This window comes from Bacillus rossius, chromosome 3 (genome assembly GCF_032445375.1).
Source record: "Bacillus rossius redtenbacheri isolate Brsri chromosome 3, Brsri_v3, whole genome shotgun sequence".
Lineage (NCBI taxonomy): Eukaryota > Metazoa > Arthropoda > Insecta > Phasmatodea > Bacillidae > Bacillus > Bacillus rossius.
In genome coordinates this window covers 69,660,303-69,683,231 of record NC_086332.1, presented here as the reverse complement: position 1 = coordinate 69,683,231, position 22,929 = coordinate 69,660,303, and the positions used below count along the sequence as shown (strand labels likewise).

The following is a 22,929-nucleotide window of genomic DNA, read 5'->3' as shown; positions in this document are numbered from 1 at the left end:
TTGTACAACGACTGGAAGGGCAGCCCATCCAATTTCTGAAAACATGTTTCTTTAAGTGTTTAAATAATCCTGAAAACTTGCCCCTTGGAAGGGCAGCCCATCAGGATTTTTCTTACAGTGGTGTTTTTGAAAGGTTGTCTGAATTGTTGCCCATTGGATGGGAAGCCCATCAGGATTTTTCTGACAGTGGTGTTTTTGAAAGGTTGTCTGAATTGTTGCCCGTTGGATGGCCAGCCCATCAGGATTTTTCTGACAGTGGTGTTTTTGAAAGCTTGTCTGAATTGTTGCCCCTTGGAAGGGAAGCCCATCAGGATTTTTCGAACAGTAGTGTTTTTGAAAGGTTGTCTGCATTGTTGCCCATTGGATGGGCAGCCCATCAGGATTTTTCTGTCAGTGGTGTTTTTGAAAGGTTGTCTGAATTGTTGCCCGTTGGATGGGCAGCCCATCAGGATTTTTCTGACAGTGGTGTTTTTGAAAGGTTGTCTGAATTGTTGCCCCTTGGATGGGCAGCCCTTCAGGATTTTTCTAACAGTGGTTAGGTTAGGTTAGATTAGGTTAGGTTAGGTTAGGTTAAGTTAGGTCACTTTACAAACTAACCACTGTCAGAAAAATCCCGAAGGGCTGCCCATCCCAGGGGAAACAATTCAGAAAAGCTTTCAAAAACACCACTGTCAGAAAAATCCTGATGGGCTGCCCTTCCAAGGGGCAACAATTCAGACAACCTTTCAAAAACACTACTGTTAGAAAAATCCGGATGGGCTGCCCATCCAAGGGGCAAGTGTTCAGGATTATTTAAACTCTTAAATGAGCGTGTTTTCAGAAATTGGATGGGCTGCCCTTCCAGTCTCTGTACAAATAAACCACTGTCAGAAAAATCCTGAAGGGCTTCCCTTCGAATGGGCAACAATTCAGTCGCCCCCTTGGTCCGGCATTCCTAACGGTTTACCGAGCTCACTCCAGGCAGACGCCGAGATGGTCTCTTACCAAAGGCCGGGGCCGTTGACGTTGGTCTTGGTCGTGAATGTCACCGTCTGACGAAACGTAAACATAGACTAACGGTCAACGAGGTAAAACGTTAGGGAGAGTGCAATCTTTCACATGTTAGTAATTGAAGTCAATAAATATGAAGACGACCTTCCAATCTGGATAACAATACATTATTACTATTATTTTCGGTTGTAATGACATTAAACACTAATTTCTTGCTGATGTGTTGTAAACATCTTTGATCAATAATTATAATCTCATGTTGCAATTTTACGATTCTTCCTAACGTGTTCATTTCGAAAAAAATGAACAAACATATACCATTAGCCTTTATAGAGCTACGGTTAGTTTCGCAGACAAATTGCTAACTATAAAGTGACTTCATATACTAATTGTAATGTTAACGATGATATATATCATTTCATGTCTTCTCCGGATGGAAAATTACTCGGCTTAAGTTTTGCCATTTGAACTTCAACTGTCAACAGTAGAACAAAGTTACCACCAGTAGTTTTTTTTAAGTATATTTTATATCATAATGAAAATATTCGTGAAAATATAATTTGGTAGTATTTTGATGTGTAATATCTTAGCTCTCGGTATAAGGCATTTTGTAGGAGTAATTTCGTGAATGGAACGGAAGTCTCATGGAACGGGAAAGTGTATTCTCAGTGCTGCCATATGTGGCAGATGGCGTGGAAAAAATTCACAAATACAAAGGGGAACTTCATAGTATTAACAGTTTAATGAATTTTAACAAAATAGGCAGAATTCTAATAAAATTCCATGTCGAAAATCAGGTCAAAAGCCGGGGTTTACAATTTTTTCAAGTCTTTTTCGCTTTTATATGAGCAGTTTCATTATGTGGTGCAAAATTTCTCTCTGCAAATCGAATGATTCGACAGTTGACGTAGCTCCTCCGGGAAATAATTCTAGTGGCGGGTGCTGGAAATACTTGTGTAGTTGAAAACAAAATTTGCGTTTATATTTATCACGCTTGGTATGTTACATTTTGTGTCCGAGTTTCGTATTAAAAGTGTATTTGCAACATGAGAACACATGAATTTGCTCGTTTCGGAGGTTAAATGGTAAACATCTCTGGCGAGTACTGAGAACTCGCTTGGATGTTTTTATCGTCTTACATGCTTATAATGCACCATATTAATTAATAAACAGCATTTATACAAATGATAGCACTATACTGAAAATCATCCACTTAAAAAAAACGAAAGTGGCCAATAAAAGAGCGCGTGTAATTCAGTACACATGATAGAAGTGAAACTATTTTAGCAATTAAAACTGTGCGTGTTAATGTTTCTTTAAACAATTCTGTTATTTGAAACACGCCATATCTCTGTACGAAATATGAAATTCATAACAGGTACGCGCTATCTATGAGGGAAATGCAAGGACTATCTCAACACCGCTCTCTACACTGCTGGATGAACAAGGACGAACGCGAGCGCACTGATAGCAAATATGCAATTCATGGCACTCACAGCTGACTGTATAGGGTACATATATCTATTTTCTGAAACAAGCGCATGCGCACACTCTCTATCATATTCTTTCGATCATCTATTCTCTCGGTTCTATTTTTTTTTTTGGGTGGGGGACGAACCATCGCACAAAGAAGAGAACGAAAACGAGCCCAGCAACGTATATAACATAGTGCTCTCTTTATATCTCTTTGGTAAAGTACGCATTTTCTGTCCTTTTCGCGTCGGAAACAGTTCAATACCGTGCTCCACGAAAAAGTTTCATTATATTTTGGCCTTGAAATGTTACTCTCATCGCGCCCAAAGAAGCTTCACTGGAAAAATAAAAGCGCGAAATGTGGTCCCTACCAATAATAAAAAAGGAGCCGAGCTGGTAGGAGGCAGGAGAGACACTCACCCGCCTGGCAGCCGCTGAGCGACTCTAGCGGCTCGTAGCCCACCTTGCAGGCACACTCCACCTGGTTCTTGCAGTAGGTGAGGTCCGTGAGGCAGTCAGAGTCGTACCTGCACTTCTCCTGCAGCCTGGCGCCTGCCGACACACACACACACACACGCGCATTACTCGACTCGTGACACGTCTAATTGGTTTCAACAGCTTTTAGGCCCTACAAATTCTCAGACATTTCATTCTAACAATCTGGCTTCGTTAAGGCATTATGTATTAAAGTTGAATGCCTTTAGGTAACAATGACTTGCTGTTTATAATTTGTTTTTTTTTTCTCTGTGCATACACTGGCGTTTACCATTGAATCATTTTCTTGAGAATGACTACAACTGTAACATTATTGTCGGAAGAAGCTATTTTATGTTTTTTAAAGACCTCTTATGGATGATATGTGAATTTCGGAAGGCAAAGGTACATTATTAAAAGTGTTCCTCTTTCTGACCCTTAAGAGCCCCGCCTACCCGGTTTGCACACAGTGCGTGCAGAGTTTCAGGAAAAACCACGCGATTTGAAAACTGCTGGAGATATCAGAGTCGCGTCTGTTTTACAAAAGCATTTAAGAATACGCCGAGGGCATTTGTGTTGTTCTGTTTCCGTATTTCGTTTTTAAACTGTACTTTTAGTAGAATGAAAATGGCTAAAACGCGTGTTTTCAAAGCAAATTTTAGGCATGAGAAATCCGGTACAAAATCTTTGAAACTCTCATGGAACGAGCACTAAACTTTTATCTGATTTATCCGCCTTATAATGTTATGGTTACTGCTATAATCTCGGAGTTACCCTATGAATAACGAGAATAATGCGCGCCAGTTCCCATCTTTGCTTTGTAAGAGATACCGCGCTAGAAGCATAACCTGTAGACCCTTACTAGTTCCGTTGAAGCAGTTTCAACATATTTCCTGAAAGTTTGATCTGATTTGTAGAAGATTTTTGCTCCAAACAATTTTGAGTATTCCCGTAGACAGTGATACGACCCATCCACCCTCGGAGTATTCTTGAATTCTTTTCGTAAACAGACAACACTAGGATATCTTGAGAAGTTTTCAAATAGTGTGGTTTAGTCTGAAGCTCTGCACACAGTATGTGTGTCTGGGTAGGCGGGGGGCCTTAATAGTCAACGATGGGGAAACCGTAACCGAGCTTCTTTACGGCACTTATACATAACTGGCAAGCTTTATGTCCTCGTTCAAACACTGTGTATTATTACACCTGATGTTGACTGATATACCTACTAGCTTACCAAAAAATTATTTTCAAATGCTTTATTGATAGATTGTACGTATACCCCATCTCCTCATAGGCCTGAATCACGCTACGCACAAAAAACAACTTAACTTCAAGTGCCTGACAACGCTGTACACTGTATTTTTTTTTGTAAATGGAACAGACATGTTTTATGTAAAATAAAGATATGTGTAAATATGTACATTTACATGAAAATAAGTGTATCACTACAAAATAGTACTCGCAGTTATACTGGGTTCAGATTTTTACCCAGAAATTTATGCTTTGTGTTGTTCCAGCACGTACAATAGTTAAAGTCAATTGTAAACCGTTCCCTGAATAGATTGCCAGTACCAATTGCGCACATTAATAAACATAATAAATAACACATAATTTAAATGAAATTATTGAATATTCTTTTATATTTTCCATGTTTTAAAAATTATGCTTGAATGAAACATAAATCAAAATATAATGTTATACGCCAATTTTCGCAAGAAATACTCATTATCTCGAAAAACGCATTTCATTATGCAAAAATAACCATAGTCTTGTGTTGTACTAAGTTACAATATCTCTCTTGGCAAAAAGTAGATTTTTTCCTGCGTAGTTGATGAGTTATTGCCAACAAGAAGGCAGGCAGTTTAGGCTGCCACGTCTCACAGTGACTCCTTGTCTACATTCGAATCATAACCACTACTGAGAAAGGTATATCCGCACTCAACCCACAACCCGAGAGGTTATTGTGAAATATCATGCTACGTTATATAAGCTTATCAGTAATCGTCCCAAGCAACATCACGCTTATCTGCTCTACCTTTACTTACTTCTAAGCGTCGTGGTACACCTGAGTCCGCAGACAATGAGCACTGAATCATAAGAACCTGAAACACTGCAAGAAACACCATGATCTAGTTATATTTTTTTTTGGAAAGAATCGATAATTTTATTTTTATTTCTGTTTGTTGTCCACGTATTTAATTTTTATCAAAATCGCCATTTATTTGGGCTTGCTATTTGTCCTCTTAAATTTCTATTTCTTTGACTATGTTAGTTATCTTACTATTTCTTTTTATTTATGAATTATCGTTATTTTGTGTTCTTCTGTGCCATATAATTTATTAAGTAAACCTACACCCACACTTCTTCGTTACACACCCGAATTGTGCAATTTTGAAATATTTTGTTTTGTTATTTTCACAGGTTAAGGTGTTTTTGACTTGGTTTAAGGGTTTGTTGGGTTCATTTTACCACATAAATATCGTAAAATATTATTAATACTTCACTAAAGAAAAATTCTGAAGTATTAGAAGCGCGGATTTTTCGGGCGTGAAACAGTCTGTGTAAGTCTTTACTCTACATCTGGCATCGTTTTATCACGTGTTTGATTTTCTATTAAGTTCCTAGCTCTGTGCAATTTTCTATTTTTGATTTGATTTTTACTGTGTATGGTTTGAAGTTGACTTGTGCTACGCAATGTAAAACATCTCTTAAATTCATAGCGGCGTTACAGTCTGAAATGCAAGCTTATACACTATGTCATGGTGTTTATTGCAGTTTCACTTATGATTTTATGCATGGGTTTATTAGTCCATTGAGTAGATATCTGTTCCAAAGTTGAGGTAACTCTTGTCAGCATTATTGGTTAACACAGCAAAAAGTAGCTTTACAAAGGCTTGAAAGAAACTAGTTAGGGTGAATCTTAAAAATTCCATCATGAGGTGAGCGCTAATAAACTAAGAAAACCACACATCAACATGAATTAGCTTTAAACTTCGTTATAACCAAGAACTCCTATTCAGATGGGATGCCGTAAGTACTCACAAATATGCTTTTGTGTGCTGTACGTAAGGAGAGCTAATATCAGTGCAAGACTTTAGAGAACTTTGCTCAGAACACTTTTATATAAACTTTTTTTTCATCATTATGTGAATAAATAAATTTGTCAAAGCTTGGTGGCAAATTTTCTCAACTGAACCAGTTTTATCGTCACAAATCGGCGACTTGTTTACAACTCCATCGCACATTAGTCTCAAATTAACAATCAGGTGTTACGAGTTGACGACTTTCCGATATGAATTTCACACGTTCTCGATATCTGAGCTGATTGAAATCACTCAGTTTGAATGATAGCTACAAATCGCTGGATGTCTAAAAGTCAACAGAGTGTCTTCCCCGCAGTCGATGGACTCTCTGGGGGTACATACGTAGCATTTGAATGTTATCTGCTTTTGCGTGCTTTTTTTTTTAAGGGCCAGGAAATGGTTTGCACTTCCGTTACTGCTGTATCAACAGGATGCCGAGCTATCACCCAAGGCAGCGAAATGTGGTATCGCGACGTCAAGTTCTGGTTTTGCATCCGAGTCACATACAGCAAACAAGGTTAACTGTAACTTTCGGTACTGAAATACCGGGCCTAATGTTCCAAGGCAGACACTTCGTGTGATGCAAATAAGCACATTATGCTTAATGGGTGTGAGTTACACCGCATAATCTACTTTGAGGATTTATAAAGCACGTTTAAATAATAATAAAAAACTTAATAATTCTTGGTTCAAATAAAAACACCTTGAGATGAAATTCCTCACATTTCTGTGCATCGAAAGTGTACTCAGTTTAGAATGTTTCGCATACACGTAAACACTTAAATCTTCTTGCAACTATAAGTATGCGTAACACAGATAAACTAATAAGCACTGATAGTTTTCTTTGACAGCAGAGAGAATTTACTAGCAACACTTGTTCCTTAGCTCAGAAAAACCAATTTTGTGTGCAAGGGCTCACATAGTGGATGGCAAATTGAAACAAGTAACAAGAAAACCGTGTATGTGTGTAATTTTTAATGCCAGTACGTATAAAATCTTGAAAATAATTGCATCTAAGAGTGACTTTTTATTTTTCCATCTTGTAACTGACGCATTAATCATTTATTTTGTGTAAGGTTAAGGGAGTAAGGGGGGTGGAGGAGATAGGTACAAAATGGCGTCATATTAGTTTTAACAGTTATAGACCATAGAAATATTCATTTGCTGTTTCTTCCAAATTTGTTTTCGTGAAAGCATGGTAATATTGTTTCATGTAATTCCCGAAGTTAAAAGTACTTAGTATCTAAAAAGAGTTTATCCCGTGAAGTCAGGAACGTTTAGAATTTAATTATTTTTTTTGGGAACGTAAATAACTGTAATTATGCTGCTAATATGTACTATGCTATGATCCTTGTAAAGCTCTAAAAGTGTGGCATAGACTTTTACGAAGACATTTTTTTTTAAAATATTATACGATAACATTTTGTCATAGCAAGGAAGTTTTTGAAACCAAAATGGCGTCGTTCAGTTCGTGTCTCCCCTAAAGATCCGGCTCTATGTCGCTCGGCTTTGCAGGGGCATTACGGTAGCCTCAAACAAACCGCCACTTACGCTCGACAATCACCGATGCCTGCAGAAGGATGACCAGGTAGCTGCTATGGCGCACTCGTCACTAGAGCGTGGGGCCTCATCACACACAGCCCCCCGAGGAATGGTCATTCTGCGTGGACGGTAGGTGTTTGAAGTAATTCCTGTCCGTGATCTAGTCTTAGAGCGGCTGTATGATTTTTTGAACGATGGAGTGCTGATACGTGGTATCATAAATGCAAGTGATATCGAAAATAGATAACGTTTCAAATGCAAAGCTTACTACGTCTCACAGAGCCAAAAATAACACCATTTTAATGTGTAAAAATACTCATTAAATCTTCTATTAGCCTCAAAATGAAATTATTTTCTATAGTGCCTATCACAGAAAAAAACAAAAATGCAGGGGTGGGCCAAGGATTGACTTCTGGGTGCGTCACCGGTAGTCTGGACCTAGTATAATACCTGTTTATTACTTCGGAATCCGTATTATCCAGTGAATATTTTACCCTTCTGTGAAAGGGGGGGAATGTACGGGACCTCGTGTCCCTCTTTGAATCCGCCACTCCAAATATGTACAACCCAACAAAGTATACAAATTATTATATCTACTGGCGTTTTTCAGTTGATAATCCAGGCTGTTTATACGTTGTGTACTAAGCAATTTTTACATATTATTAGGCATAATAATATAAAAAATGAGAAAGTGAATACCACCTGCACGCCTAAAATCACAAAACTCAAGGGTTTTTTTTTTTAAATTGTAAATATCCCATCATTTTACAAAGGCAGTAAGAAATTCTAGCTCAATGCTTGCAAGCAGAATCCATATTGTATACAAAGTACAAAATCGCGTTGCACATATCTTGTAACCACGATAAGCCAAAAACCTTTGTACCTAACCTGCAAAAAGAATCTACATGCAGTACTCATATCTGACACAACGCGTAAGTTTAAATCTTCGATGATAAATTGTTTTGTATAGATTCCCTTTATCTAATGTTGCCCTATGCCTTACAACTAATCAAGACATCAAAAGCGCATTGTGAAGATGTCTTGATGTCTAGTGTCCACGACTCTGTGGTGATGTATAGTTAGAGAGATTACACTCCCAAGCAAGCCCCAAAGACACCACTTCCGAACAGTGTCCAACCCTGCCATCTGTTTGGACTTTCATACATGTTAGTATCAGAGTTGACTAGTTTTCTACGAAGCAAAATTGTTTTAATACTGTTAGACAATAAATACGAGACAACGAGGAAAGCCACTCGCCTGTCAGTCCGCACTGCGGGTGGGCCGCAGAATATAGACGTATATTCAACTGAAATGGAAGTCTCGTTATACGTCACAATAAACATAATTGGATTGTTGCAAGCATCAGATGGTGATAAAAATCTAAAACATCGATAAGCATCCGTATACTGCAGATAAGAAGACCGCATGCGTCGATGCTAACACGACCATACGTTATCATACATTTTACTTCAGCTTAAAATGTCAGTCGGCCTTTGAATTATCCTTGTAAGAAATCGAACCTACGAAATTTCAGCCAATGTATTTCAGATTCACGTTACTTTTTAGCAAGTTATTTAGCCTCAATATGAATCACAGACGACAGAAACAAATCACAAGAGTTCACGCATGCGTTAAAATACGTGATGTACATTTAAGAACTAATGACTCAGCGTTGTTACGACACATTAAATGACATCCATAGAAGGTATCTTAAACGTCCTATTCCACAAAACTGTCTGAATGTGTCCCACATACATCTGTGTATTTCTTTCGGCGGCTGCCGGGGTTCTTCTGGAAGTTGTCTTTGCGCGACACTTAATGACATTTCTTTGGCCCATGTTTTAAGTTTTAGTTTGAATAACCATCGGGAGATGTACCCGTGGTACACCGCGTGCAGGGGAATCTTATAAAGTATATTAAATATGCTTGCTATGCCATAGAAGACACACACCACAACTAAGCACAATCCACAATCCATACCGCCTGCAAAAAATATTATTCTAAATATGATTTTCTCCTTTGGGGGGTAGTCTACCCTAATTTTAAGGGGGATTCCACACATATTTCATACAATCTAGCCCATGTACACTTTCGAATGAGTGGGGCTTCGCCACCGTACCATTTCCCTAGGGTGAGTTTGAATTACGAACGAAACGTTTGTTCTTAAATAATTAGTATGAAATCATACATTATACGATGACATGATAAGTTATCATTATGCTGAATAAATCTACGAGAAATCAACACTGCTTCAAAGTTTTAAGCAGAACTTTTCATTGATTTGGAAAGTCTTCATGAAGAAGTTTTACATGCAGCGCTTCTTTTCACGTTCAGAAAGAGATACTGATTTTTCGTTCCGTGTTTAAAAAGATTTACGTGTTCTTTATATGGTACATAAATTACTGTATCACTGATGTGATATGATGGGCACTGCTCTTCGAGTGTAAGCTTGCGCAGGATGTGTGAGGTTGTGAAATTTTGGCTTTCCACGAAAAATACACGTGATCAAGACAAGACCGCTTTCCAAGAATATGTTCCCCAGGAGTTACAGAAATGCCATGAAAATGGAATTTGTAATTATTTTTATCTATCATATCATCATTAAAATTCTATGGTTTTAAGTACGTATGTAAACAATATATGAAGTCAGCAAATGAATATAATTTTTTTCTCTTTGTTTTATTTATATGTCTGCAGGTTATAAATCATGGCATTACCGACGCATCGTTGTCACATTTAAATACTTCTGTATCCCTCTCAATATGCCGTGGGTGGATTCAAATTACGCTACAGTTATTATAATTTTTGTTTTAGCGATGGTTTTCCGAAATAAATCTTGGTAAATTCTAGATGCTATCTTCCCCCGAGCCAAAGCCGATAACTTACCTTATCTCCCTGCATTAAAAATAACAATAAACACTTAAATCCAATATTCATCCACAATGGTTCCTTTCATTTGTGAAACTCTTTCCAGAGGGTTAGATCACATGCATTTTATATGTGGATCATTATACACCTTGGACCTTCTATGTGCATAATTACACTTTTTGCGTAGGACTGTCGAGAGGAACTAAGGGCCCACGGGCAAATAATTTTGTCGAATTCCTTGCCATTACTTCTAAGTCCCAAATTTGAATAATAAAATAATTTTCAACGGCACAGGCTCTAACTGTAAGTGTGACCTGCGCTTATAGCATAACTTGAAAGGTTTCTAAGGCCTTCTATTAGCAATTAACTTGTAATTTCATCGCATTTATCAGGGCAAACTGACACATTAAAAAAGGCTCGAAACTCAATCGCGGGTCCCAGGTAGTTCCCCTTGTTCTCCTATCGATTGCCTTCATCTGTGGAAAATAAGGTAGTACCAACAAAAACACTGAAATAAAAAAATAGAACATCAACATAGCATTGTTTCCGTAATGTGTGCTCATGTATCACCTCGTTGGCGACAAGACGTAATGAGGCCAAATTATAATTAACAAACAATCTAGATATTAATACTGTTGGGGGGCATTCGTCGATAGGGATAGTTCTTAGTTTTCATGTAATGTTCAATTCCCAAAAGTCCACCTGGGGGAGGCGTAGGTCTCTACGAGACCACTTCTCTAAAGCACAGGTCATCAATGCTCATCTATACGAGACCGTTGCTCTGAGGCGCAGGTCGTTTTTACCTGACCGCTGCTCTGAGGTGCAGGTCATCTCTACGAGACACTGCTCTGAGGCGTAGGCCGTCTCTACGAGACCGTCACTCTGAGGCACAGATTATCTATTCGAGACCACTGCTCTGAGGTGCAGGTCGTCTCTGTGAAAGCGTTGCTCTGAGGCGCAGGCCGTCTCTACGAGACCGTTGCTCTGAGGTGAGCGCACTCACCCGAGGAAGGGACGGCCAGCAGTCCGCAGCACACCAGCACCGCGCACGTCCTGTACATTATGCGCCCTGTACCGCTGCCAAGTCTGTACGTAGTACACACTGCTCCTTCTAGGAAGCGGAGCTGTTGACTGGCGCGGTATCTCCGGCCCGCCATGCACCTGCGATAAGCTATCTCTCCACCTGATCCTCGGGGTTGGTTACGCAACGGCGCTTCTCTTTGGGCGGCGCGACCCTTTAGCAGGCACTCGTTCACAGTTAGTCGACCTCACCGTGCGCTTGGAGCTGCTGTGACCCGCGAGTCTCCGTATAGGTGGGCCACGTGACGTCTCAAATTTGACAGTTCTCATTCTTTAATACGGCACGTTCGGAACCAGGTCATGTCAGATAGTGATTTTGCCGGATCAGTTAAAATCAATACGTATTGGTTTAAGAGAAACACAAAAAAATAATTGATATACCCTACAATGGTATTTGAAATAGTTTTAATGAGCTTCTCAATAGAAAGAAAACATACATACTAGCGTTACTGTTTAGAAAAAAAAGACTCTGATAGCACTTCGCATCTGCAATTCAGATCTTTAACTCAAAAAATCTATACGGAAAATTAACTAGTTAAATGTTGAATGCAACCCGCTAGAAAACAGGAAATGAACACTGAAATGAAAAGCGACAGTAACGACAAACTATGAGCAAACTGAAAGCGCCGGCATAGGTGTAATGCGACCAGTCAACAGCCGGACGAAAACTGAAAGATTCAGCTCGAGTGGATCGATTTTTGCCGGATTACATAATTGGCAGAAACATAAAATTCCGGAATAAAGACCTCCACTGTGCCAGTGGTCTACGTATCTTCCTACCACTGTTGTTCCGGCAACAGTGTTTGTAAACTACTTCGTGTGGCTGTTTCAGTGTTATGGTTTGCAAACAACAGTTGGGAAATGTTCTTTGTGAGAACTGTCATATCTGATACAAGGCACGAACTTTAACATTCTCATATCCGCCCGGCGTGGACTCACTCATGGACGTCATCGAACCATAAATTGAACAGATAGACCGGGCGTCAACGATATTTGCGGTCACGACATTGAACGGATTACTCCCCAATACAGCTGTCTCGAACGTATATAAAGGAGAACACGTCAGGCACATGTTGAAGTTTTCATTTCGGTAAGGGTTGAATATTTTCAAGTTCGTTGAACTACGAACCGCGTTAAAAAAAAATACCACTTCAAATTTAATAATTTTAACAGAAATCCGAGTGTTTTGAGTACCACTCGCAAACAAATATACATGTAATTTATTTACAGGATCAAAGAAAAATCTTAAGTCAATTTTGAAGCCATGCGTTGAAGCAAAAACATACCAGGTTCACACAATTAAATGCTCAGACATCTAGGGATGTCAGAAGCGCCCAAAATAGATATTACCCATCAACAAACAATATATCAGAATGTGATGATCGAGGTCATTTTGGACGTGAAGTGACTGAGAATGAAATTATTACAAATTCATACTAATTGTAATCCTTTACAAAAAAATTTAAAATGTTATACCACCCGCTTAAATATGTATAAGCTCTGCAAAGATGCGCCATTGTCTATCGTACAGTTAAAGTTGAAGTGACTCACTAGTCGGGAACCAATGAACAGGTGTATTTGCCCGAGTATACAGAGGAATTTCGAATCTATTTGAGAGGTAAGTGGAAACGCGATTTTTTGGATTTATTTTTCCTAATCTAACTAAAAACTAAGTGTGTTGAGGAGGGTTCCGAGTTAGGGAGGAAGACTAAGTGCGTCTCAGACCGAAGCCCATATGCTCTAATCATGCAGGGTGTTAGCCATTCAGGAGAGGTCGCATGCATCATGTGCTAGGAGGGGGATTACCAGCCATGGCAGCGATTGGCGCCATGACTAACTCCCTGCACATTATTTATATAGAGCAATCCACAGCTGAGCTGTGATTGGTACCTGCGAGCAAACGTGTTTGGAAATGGTCTGACCTTGAATATGTGTGTGCTCCGTTGCCTTAACTGTGACTAATATTTGATGGTGATCTTTTATTATTATGGCGAAAGAAATAATTCCAGATATTAAATAATTTGTTCCTCCCTTATGTGATTAAGTAATTTGGTTATTTTTAATGTTTATGGTCTTTGTAGGAGATACGTCCTAATTTAATTAATGATAAAACTGAAGAAAGCAGAAAGTTTCTTTCATTTTATTAATATTATTATTTAAATAATATATATTTGATATACGGCCATAAATATAACATGCAATTTAAATAAATTAATAATGTTTATAAGCAGGTATTATTCGCAAAAATATTTTGAGAATGATTTAGGGTTAAAACCCTGTTAGTAGCATCCTGTGTGTTGCGTGATTGGTTAAGTTTTGTCAGGTACATGTCGACTGTTGCAGTGAGGAAGCAAACGCATCCTCAGTGGCTTCTCTTACAGACGGTCACTGCCTCTGGCGTACCTTGTTGCATTATAACGAGCGTTCATTATTTTCTTTCCACGGAAGAATGCTTGCCTTTATTGAACAGCCGTACACTGCGCGCGTGGGCGGAGAGAGGGTGCTGCCTCGCTGCGCTGTGTGTGTTGCAGCGCAGGGGAGCCTGAGGTGTCGTGGCCAGTCTGTGTGTGTGTGTGTGTGAAAAGTGACGTTGCCGCCCGGGACCTGCTCCGCCGACAGCGACTGCCTGCAGTACACCAACACGCAGTGCCGAGGAGGACAATGCTTGTGTCACGCAGGACACGTCAACGTCCCCGGAACCTTCAACTGCGTGCCAGGTGAGCGTCCACACCCCTCTAGGATTAGAGCGATCTACGAATACTTGGATACCGACTCGGTGCCAAAACAGGGTCGAACCTAAGTGTCGGCCCTTGACATTCGAGCGTCACGCGCCAGCCACCACGGCCAGAGGAGACGACCGCTTCGCAGCCCGTGACCTGACGGCGATGCTAAGTGTGGATCGACTCTCGAATTCAGTGCGCCTGACATGTTATTCTTACGTCTCGCCGACATCGAAGTCGTAAGAGACGTTTGCTCGCAACGATGCAGTACAGGTATGTCGGAGGAGGGAACTGTTGTGTTCCGCGTCCACGAATTACGTTGGGTGGTCGAGAAACAAAAATATAGTCAACAGTTTTATTTGTTTGGCGCGGCTGCAACCGGGTCTAATAATAATAAAAATAATACTATTTTTTATGTATCAACATCTTAGCTCTCGGTGTACGGCATTTGGTAGGAGTAATTTCGTGAAAATGGAACAGAAGTCTATAAACGGAAATGTGTAACCAAGATGGCGAACCCACGCTACATAAACATGTGGAAATAAAGGTAAGGGATAACCAGTTTCAGAAAAAAAAAGGTAATCTCTCAGTACTCGCCAGAGATGTGTAACATCTAACCTCGGTAACAGGAAAATTAATATGTCCTCATGTTGCAAATACACTTATAATACGAAACTCGGACACGAAACTTAACGCAGAATTCTTAAAAATAATCCCAAGCCTGATAAATATAAGAAAATTATGTTTTCTACTACCTTTCTTGACGCAAATCACACACAGCTTCCGCACCCGCTGCTAAAATTTGTTACCGGACTGCAACGTCGACTAAAGAATCATTCGATTTGCAAAGCGAAAGATTAAACTATATAATGAAACGACTCCAAAACAAAGCGAAAATACTTAAAAAAAAAATACTAAATCCAGACTTTGGACCTGATTTTCGACAATGAAATACTTTATTATATTACTGCCCATCTTGTAACAATTTACTAAATAGTTAATACTATAACGTTTCCTTTTGGCTTGTTAAACTTGGTTAACGCCATCCACCACAGATGACAGCATCGTGGTTACACAACTCCGTTCCATGCGAAATTTCGTTCCATTCACGAAATCACTCCTACCAATAGATGTATTCCAAGAGATAAGATGTTGCACATAAGAAACCTTACAATAACCTAAAAAAGAAACAGCTTGAGTAATATCTAAGTCAGGATGCTAAGCGACCAGTACAAGCTGAGGCGTCACGCTTGCGTGGCGATTGTCGTGGGCTTGATAGCAAGCTCTCGGCGTGTCTCAGTTTGTGAGCACCGGGTTGGTAACCAAATGCTGGTTCGAAGCGCACTATAATTTGGAGGTCATGGTGTTCTCAGCCTTCTGCGCATAAACAGTACTCGTACCGGAAAAAAAATTTCACAATAAATATTACCATCATATCTGCATGTTCATTCCTTAAATATAAAATGCTATTTATTTGAGGAATTTATACTGTTACAAGACACAGCTCATTGCTTTACTGGAGACCTGAAGTTAAAAGTCAAAAATGTTTTCGCTGACGATGAATAATTAAATTCCATTGATATTTTAATTGTTTTAGCCCGGATGTCCAATGTATTAACAGGGGATCCCAGTAGAATTGGTCTTGATTCACGTTTTTTTTCGTTGGCTTTACAATAACCGGCACCGTTTAGCTGATTTTTCAGCGAGTATCTGTCTTTATTTAGGACAAAAATATTTGTTAGCGTCAACATAATTTTTCTGTCATTTGTTAGACCCTTAGTAGACATAGAAAAAAAAACATGTCAACCAAAAAATATTTTTGGGTCTATATAGACAAACGTATGCATTGTGTGAAAAAAGTTTTCTTTCTAGTGCATTCTAGAGATTAAAAAAAATGTGAATTATTGTAGGTAACCTGTTATTGATATCACTACAAATTCCCCTCGACATTTTTCTATCTGTGAAATATACCTGTTGTTTTTTATGATAGTGTTTGGAAATAAAACCGAATATTTGACGGCTTGGTTGTTTTTGAAAATGAATTTAGAACAAGAATGTATCAATTTCTTATTATTTAGCCGGTTTGAGCACACATTTATGCACAGAAATTGAGAAAATTCACAGTTCATTCCATTTACAGGCTACAAGTAAAAATACATGTGTTGCCGATACTAGATAGTAAATAGCTTATAGTAGTATACTTTGGTACTTCCTGATACTTCATTGTTGTGCACTGGAGTCCGTCATTTTGGATTGTGACGTCACTTCTGCCATATTGGATGACGTCCTGGCAGCCATGTTGGATTCCGCCATTTAGAATTATGTTACAACAATCATCATGGATTAAAAGTCATTCTCCGTCTTATTGTATCTGCTGGAGAATGCCATCTTGGATGACGTAATGTTAGCCATCATTGTTTCTGTTGTGTGTTCCTAGAGCGCACCAGCGTTGTTATGTCTCATGCATGTAAGGTTAATGATCCGTTACCTACCAGTAATTTTATGACTCTTATATACATTTAAATTAAATATTTTAATACAAAACCACATTGCAAGAGAGGTGATTAGAACTATGACAGGTCGGACCTTTGACATGGAAATCTTACGCCTTTGGACACACGGCCAACATAAATATACGCGACTATGAATTAAATAAGATTTATTTAAACAACATATATTCGGTATTGAAATTTTTTAATATGAATAAACAATAGCAGCATCTGTTCAAGGTCGAGCCGGCAACTTTGTTTTAAATACTTGCTACTAGAAGCGGTAGTGTCGCATATTGTACACACCGCCTGCTACAGAGCGTTGCCACCGTCTTTGTCTTCAATGATTGCTACTAGGAGTGCTAGTGTTGCGTTTTATACATATTATTTGCTATAGTGCGTTGTTGCCATCTTTGTTCATTTATACCCGCTTGAGTGCAGTAGTGTCAATCACTAGACCGTCAACTGTCGCAGAATCTGCCATATTGTCGGCGATTTTGGTCGGCATATTGAAAATATGTAATTATGAACTAAAGGAATCGGGGAAAATTCCACAAATATTAAAAAAAAAATACCTATGCGCTTCTAGTTATTCTTGAGACATCAATTTCATATGGATTCTTTGGACTCAGATATTTATTGTTATAGCTCAAACATTCTCTGAGTCAATTTATGATGTTACATCTCTTGGTAAAAAACAGTACTACTTGGAGCATTAATTTTTAAAATCGAAAAAAAAAATCTCGCTGATGCATAGTTTAAATTCCTATTTAAGCATTTTATTTCAATATAATATTTCAGTATGCATTTTATCGCAGTCACAGAAGCATCGTTGTCTGCAGCATCATCGAAAGGCCACAGGTGTAGTTACTGCAGCAAGGAATTTGTTTTGAGAAAGAATGTTAGATGTCACGAGAAGAATAATCGTGTTAAAATAACACTAAGAATAATGCTAAGCTGTGATTGATGTGGCAGTTTTTTATGGGAACTGATTACTTGTAAAATTTAACAGGTTGGTTATTTCACAGGCTCTCTTTCATGTAAAAGGATCGCAAGCTTTCGAGGCCCTTGTCTGAAGTTACTTAGATTCTGGGTTCTAGACGAAGATTTCACCGACGTTTTGGTTGACATTGTGGCACCATCTTCAGGGAAGCAGGTAACTGCTAATCTTCAGGGCACCTGCTACTATGAAGATAAGCAATTATCTGCTGCCATGAAGCTAGCGACTATGAGGTCGACCAGAAAGTTGGTCAATATTTCACTTCCGATGCGGCTAGAATCTATGTATAAGCCAAAAAAACTACCTTTTGTGAATTCTTTATTTTTGAACCTTACGTACCGTTCGTAGTGTTTTATGGTCGGCCAGTAAACACATGGAAGAACACAGCACTGTGCCGGACATATGTAAGTCCATGTTCGACGTATGGACACAATACAAAAATCTTCATGTGCCGCGCGATGTATTGCAGATCCCCGGCCTGTATCGAACTGCTATTCCAACCGAGACTGCAGCCAGTACCGTCTCACGGAGTGCAAGTACGGCAGCTGCGTGTGCAAGGGAGGGAATCGCTTTAAGCAGGACCCACAGAGTCTTCACTGCAGCAAAGGTGAGTGGCAGGTCTGGCTCCTGAATCACACTGTCCTTCATCTCGTCCTTCATGTCGTTCCGAATTCTCGATTCTGTTTCATTGCACTTCATAAATTGTAATTCACTTCGCACACATAAAAAGAACCATACCTCACCTCCAGTCACTAATACATACATTAGAGTCTCGATTAAACGAGCTTATATTAACCGAGGTTCCGTATAATCGGAGTCCACCTGAAACGCCATTACCACCCACGACTCTTGAAAATTTTTCTTGAAGACCTAGAAAATGATCTAACAATTGTCGAAAGCATAAAGATAATTAACCTAAAAGATGTCATATACTGATAGGGCGAATAATAGAGTAACGTGAAAGAATACACGCCGAAGTAAAACTGGAAAAACATCACCCGGAAAAATAACACAACTGGACCAACTGAAAACTCAGACGATTTTAGAATCTTATCAGTATATTTTGCTCACCGTAGGTTGCCGCGGTCTCGATTAATCAAGACTCTATATTTATTTGAATGAAGTTAGCAAGTCAAGTGGTTAAAGGGGAAATTTTGTAACTAACAAGCACATGTACATATATTTTATTACAGGTAATGACTCAAGATTGTATTTGCCAACATTTTCTGTTTATGCCTGACACAATAATAAGAAATATGGTTTGAAACTCTGGCCACGAAAACCACTCTCTTCACCTTGAGAAACTGGACTTACCAAATTTTTTTCAAACAAATTCACGAAATTTTCAAAATGATTATTTAAAAAAAAAAAAAACATTCGTGTTAATAACGTTAGGTATCAGTAATAAAAAATCACGGAAAGAAATAAAATTTACGGAATAATCTAAATTGTAAATCTTATAATTTGAAACCTCAATGTGTGTTTTAAAGATGAAGTATTACATTCAAGCTAATTGTGTAAATACATTATTTTGATATAAGTGCAAAAATAATCCTTTTGCCTCATTTCTTATGTAGGTCAAAATATGACCTTAACAACTAGGTTAGCTGTATATAAAGAAATTTGAGTTATTGTCGTTGCACTATCGAGAAGAACTATATGTATAATGATAAACCCCAACACTTACATTGCTATCGTTTTATTATAAACTCAGACAAGTAAATCTATATTACTTGAGGCCTAGCATCATCGCTTTACACATGAGAGTATTTTCTTTACAGGATGTCTCATAGTGGATCGATGACATGTCTGTTGTAGCTATTCTTCACCACTCGCTCTAAGCCACCTAGAACACAATCAGTTGAGTTATTTAGATAATTATTTTGGCCCTCGATAATTTGCACTGTCAGTCATAGAGAAGTCCCGAAAAATATAAAAAGAAAAATAAATACACAAACACACACACAAAAAGCCAAAATCAGCCACTGTCAAATATTAAACACGTTAAGTCAGAACAATATAACATCACAGACGAACGCAATGTCCTGACAACGACGAAACAGTTGCAAAAAAACAAAACAGTATTCACAAAAATAACAACTTTGGGTCACACAGCAACTGACAGAAGAACCCAAAGATAATCTGGACAACATTTGACATCGGCTGATTTTGGCTTGTTTTCTGTGTGTTTGTGTATTTATTTTTCTTGCAATTTCCAATATTTTGAAACCGTTTGCAATAAAGATTCCAAGATACGTTACTAGGGTCGACATTAAATAGGACTTAGCATTGGCTACTTATTGAAGTCAACACTTGTGCTCTGGTGTGATTATCATGACAGTTGTAGTCGCCCGCGTGAAATAATAATCTATTTTCTCCCAGCGCTTACAGACTTGAGCCTGTAAGTAAACATGCGATTGCAATAAGGTATAGAAGGTCGGGAAGTTATGATTTATACCTTGACACGCCAAAAATTGGGATAAATAGTTCAAAATTAGAATTATAGCCAAAAAATATGGGAGAAATACAGGATGGCGAGGATTAATCCTCCTTAACGTGTATTTTCCCGGTATTCGGGTTTTCTCTGTGGCATATACAGTGCAAGCTTGTAACGGCGTATGCCCGAAATAACGATTGAAGGCAAACTTGCCCCGCGGCAGGAACCGTTCAAAGAGCAGCCGGGTGACGTGGTCTGCGCACGTGTTCCTCTCGCAGGCGTTGGCATGCGGTCCGTGGTGAACGTCTTGCTGACGAGTGTGCTCTGCTTGGTGGTCGCCTTCTGAGGGCTCGCTCTGAACCACCGCAAGCGGGCTTCTGTCACCGAGGCCACATCCCGGGGAGCTGCAGTGACTTTGGGCTCTTACAAGAATCTCCGAACAATAAGTAATCTGTATGTGTTTATGGAATAAATTGTAAAACTGTTAAAAATTTAATTTTTCCAACTGCACTGTAATGTGTATATATATTTTTTGTGAATGAAACAGTAATATTTATATGCGAAAATTTTACATTTATATGAAAACAACCGTATCACTACAATATAGTGTTCGCAGTAATATTGGGTTTTGGATTGTGTTGTTCCAGTACTTCCAATACTTAAAATTACTCGTAAACCGTTTCTTGAATACCTTTACAGTATTAACTGAGCACATAACAAACATTATACATTGAAATTAAGTAAAATTGTTGAAAATTTGATATTATTTCCCATGGATTAAAAAAAATACGATTAAATGAAATTATAAATAATGAACCAATTTTTGTAAAAATATGTTCAGTATTACCTCCAAAAACGAATTTCATATATGTATGTAAAAATAAACATAGAAATGTGTTGTATAAAGTTACTATATATTTCTTGTAGTATTAGAATATATTTATTGGAAACTAGTTTCCAAAGGAATCTTTTGTAAAAGTACAGAATTTTTCTTGTACTTCGCATCAGTGTTTACTCCTACAAAAAAAACTGTCAAAAACTTGAAAAAAAAAAAAAGAAACTCTTCCCACTTGTGACAAATACAAATACTTAATTCTTGAATTCGGTTTCACTCGGTGGAAGGCGAATCATGCGACCACTCAACCACTGTGGCTCGGAAGACAACGAAATCATAATATACACATGCTTAATAAAATGATTATTTCATAGCCAATATGTTTCACGCTCACGATTTATAATATAAATAACGCAATGACTTGGCCACACGCGTAATTTTCTTTTTCATATGAAGATACAATGGATGAATTAAGAAGTAAATTCTTAAATTCAAAGCAGATTTCTAAATAAATATAAATTTTGCTCGAATACACTTCGGTACGGTACCGCTACTTTATAAAATAGTAGCATTGAAACTGCCAATGGATGGATTAAAGTTAATAAATGTACTAAACAATTTTTTACAATTTTTCTTATCCCCAGAATGAAACATTTCATTAAATAAATAGACAAATTTGTCATGTGTCATATAGATATAAAACTGTTTCGATATAAAAACATTTTTTATATTGCAATTAATGTTTTACCGTAAGTCCACGTGGCCATTATAAGTTTAACTCACGTTACGAGCTACAATTACGCAAGTTGTCTGAAGCCCATCCATTATAATCTTGGACAAACCATTGCCTTATGCACCAGTAACTTACTTAATGATGCAATCCTTTACCACTTTCACCATTACTAAAGTGCAAAAGCTACTTAATATTTTTTATTTAGCTCCAGGTCCAGTGTGATACACTGAGAGCAACATTTATAAAAAAAATGAACACTCGTTGACTGTGGATGATAACTGAGATGACAAGCTCATGTGGTTTCCAGTGGTTGGCGTTCCACCTCACCATGATTCATTTCCACCGAGTCGATAGCCTCACATCGCTATGAGCACTCTATAATTTTTGAGGTACCATTTACTTAATATTCTATGAACGAATGTTAGCAGTGCTCAATATTTAATCTATTTTAATTTTCTTTCTCTTGTGGAAACTTGATCAATAAATAAAATAAAAAAAAGGTATCCTAAGCATTAAAGGTAAAAATACAGAAAATTAAGTAGTGTATTTTATTAGGTCAGAATTTTTAAAAAATACTTTTAAAGCTATTTAAGAACAGTATGCATTATTAAATGAAAATAAGTTGGAATGGGTAGTTCGTTATTTTTTATTTTAAGTCACCCTACTCCTATTCTATGCAAAAAATACACAATTATAAAAAGTGCCATAGCTTAAATGTAACTTGGGGTTGTACATAATATTATTCTAGACTTCAAAAGTGTGTAGAAATTCTACAATAAAATACAAAAATTACTGAAAATAATCAAGAATACTTGCAAGTATTGTATACATTATTGGTACTTAAACCCCTTGATGGTCAAGAGAGAGCATTAAAAAATGTTTCTATGTAAGATAGCAGGTTAGATAGCTAACTAGAGAAAATAAATTACAGACTTTTGTGCGGTTTTAATTGTAAGAAACAAACATAAACTCACAGAAATTTCTGCCTGTACTACATATTGAAAAGTGGAATGCTTTTCAATACACCACATACCACCAAAATGCAGGTTCAAAAGAAATTTAGCACACAAATATAAGTTAAATCATTAAATTAAGCAGAGTTTTAACAAATCTGAACTAAAATCACAAAAATTAATACACCTATATAAAACATTAGTTAATGACATTATTTTAGCATAACGTTTGTATGAAAATTTTGGGATAAA

The 22,929-nt window shown here is 37.9% G+C and overlaps 2 protein-coding genes across 2 annotated transcripts in view; one reads left to right on the top strand and one right to left on the bottom strand.

The window, feature by feature from the left end:
- LOC134530862 (prion-like-(Q/N-rich) domain-bearing protein 25) overlaps window positions 1-20,647 on the top strand; it is a 72,851-nt gene extending 52,204 nt beyond the window's left edge. The window contains exons 5-7 of the mRNA XM_063366126.1: window positions 14,096-14,227; window positions 18,189-18,326; window positions 20,435-20,647. Of these exons, the coding sequence (XP_063222196.1) occupies window positions 14,096-14,227; window positions 18,189-18,326; window positions 20,435-20,502 (338 nt within the window). The 3' untranslated portion in view covers window positions 20,503-20,647. The remainder of the gene's footprint in view (window positions 1-14,095; window positions 14,228-18,188; window positions 18,327-20,434) is intronic.
- LOC134530864 (uncharacterized) lies at window positions 2,816-11,602 on the bottom strand. The gene is made up of 2 exons (XM_063366129.1): window positions 11,434-11,602; window positions 2,816-3,015 (listed from the first exon to the last, which is right to left on the bottom strand). Exons 1-2 carry the CDS (start codon window positions 11,585-11,587, stop codon window positions 2,831-2,833), a joined length of 339 nt encoding a protein of 112 aa, XP_063222199.1. The 5' UTR covers window positions 11,588-11,602; the 3' UTR covers window positions 2,816-2,830.
- Window positions 20,648-22,929: the final 2,282 nt, after the last annotated feature.

Excerpts from the sequence above, each read along its gene's own strand:
- LOC134530864 (XM_063366129.1), bottom strand. The coding sequence starts at position 11,587 with ATGGCGGGCCGGAGATACCGCGCCAGTCAACAGCTCCGCTTCCTAGAA. Across the intron at positions 3,016-11,433 it reads GCTGGCCGTCCCTTCCTCGG|GCGCCAGGCTGCAGGAGAAG; the intron begins GTGAGTGCGCTC and ends GTGTGTCGGCAG.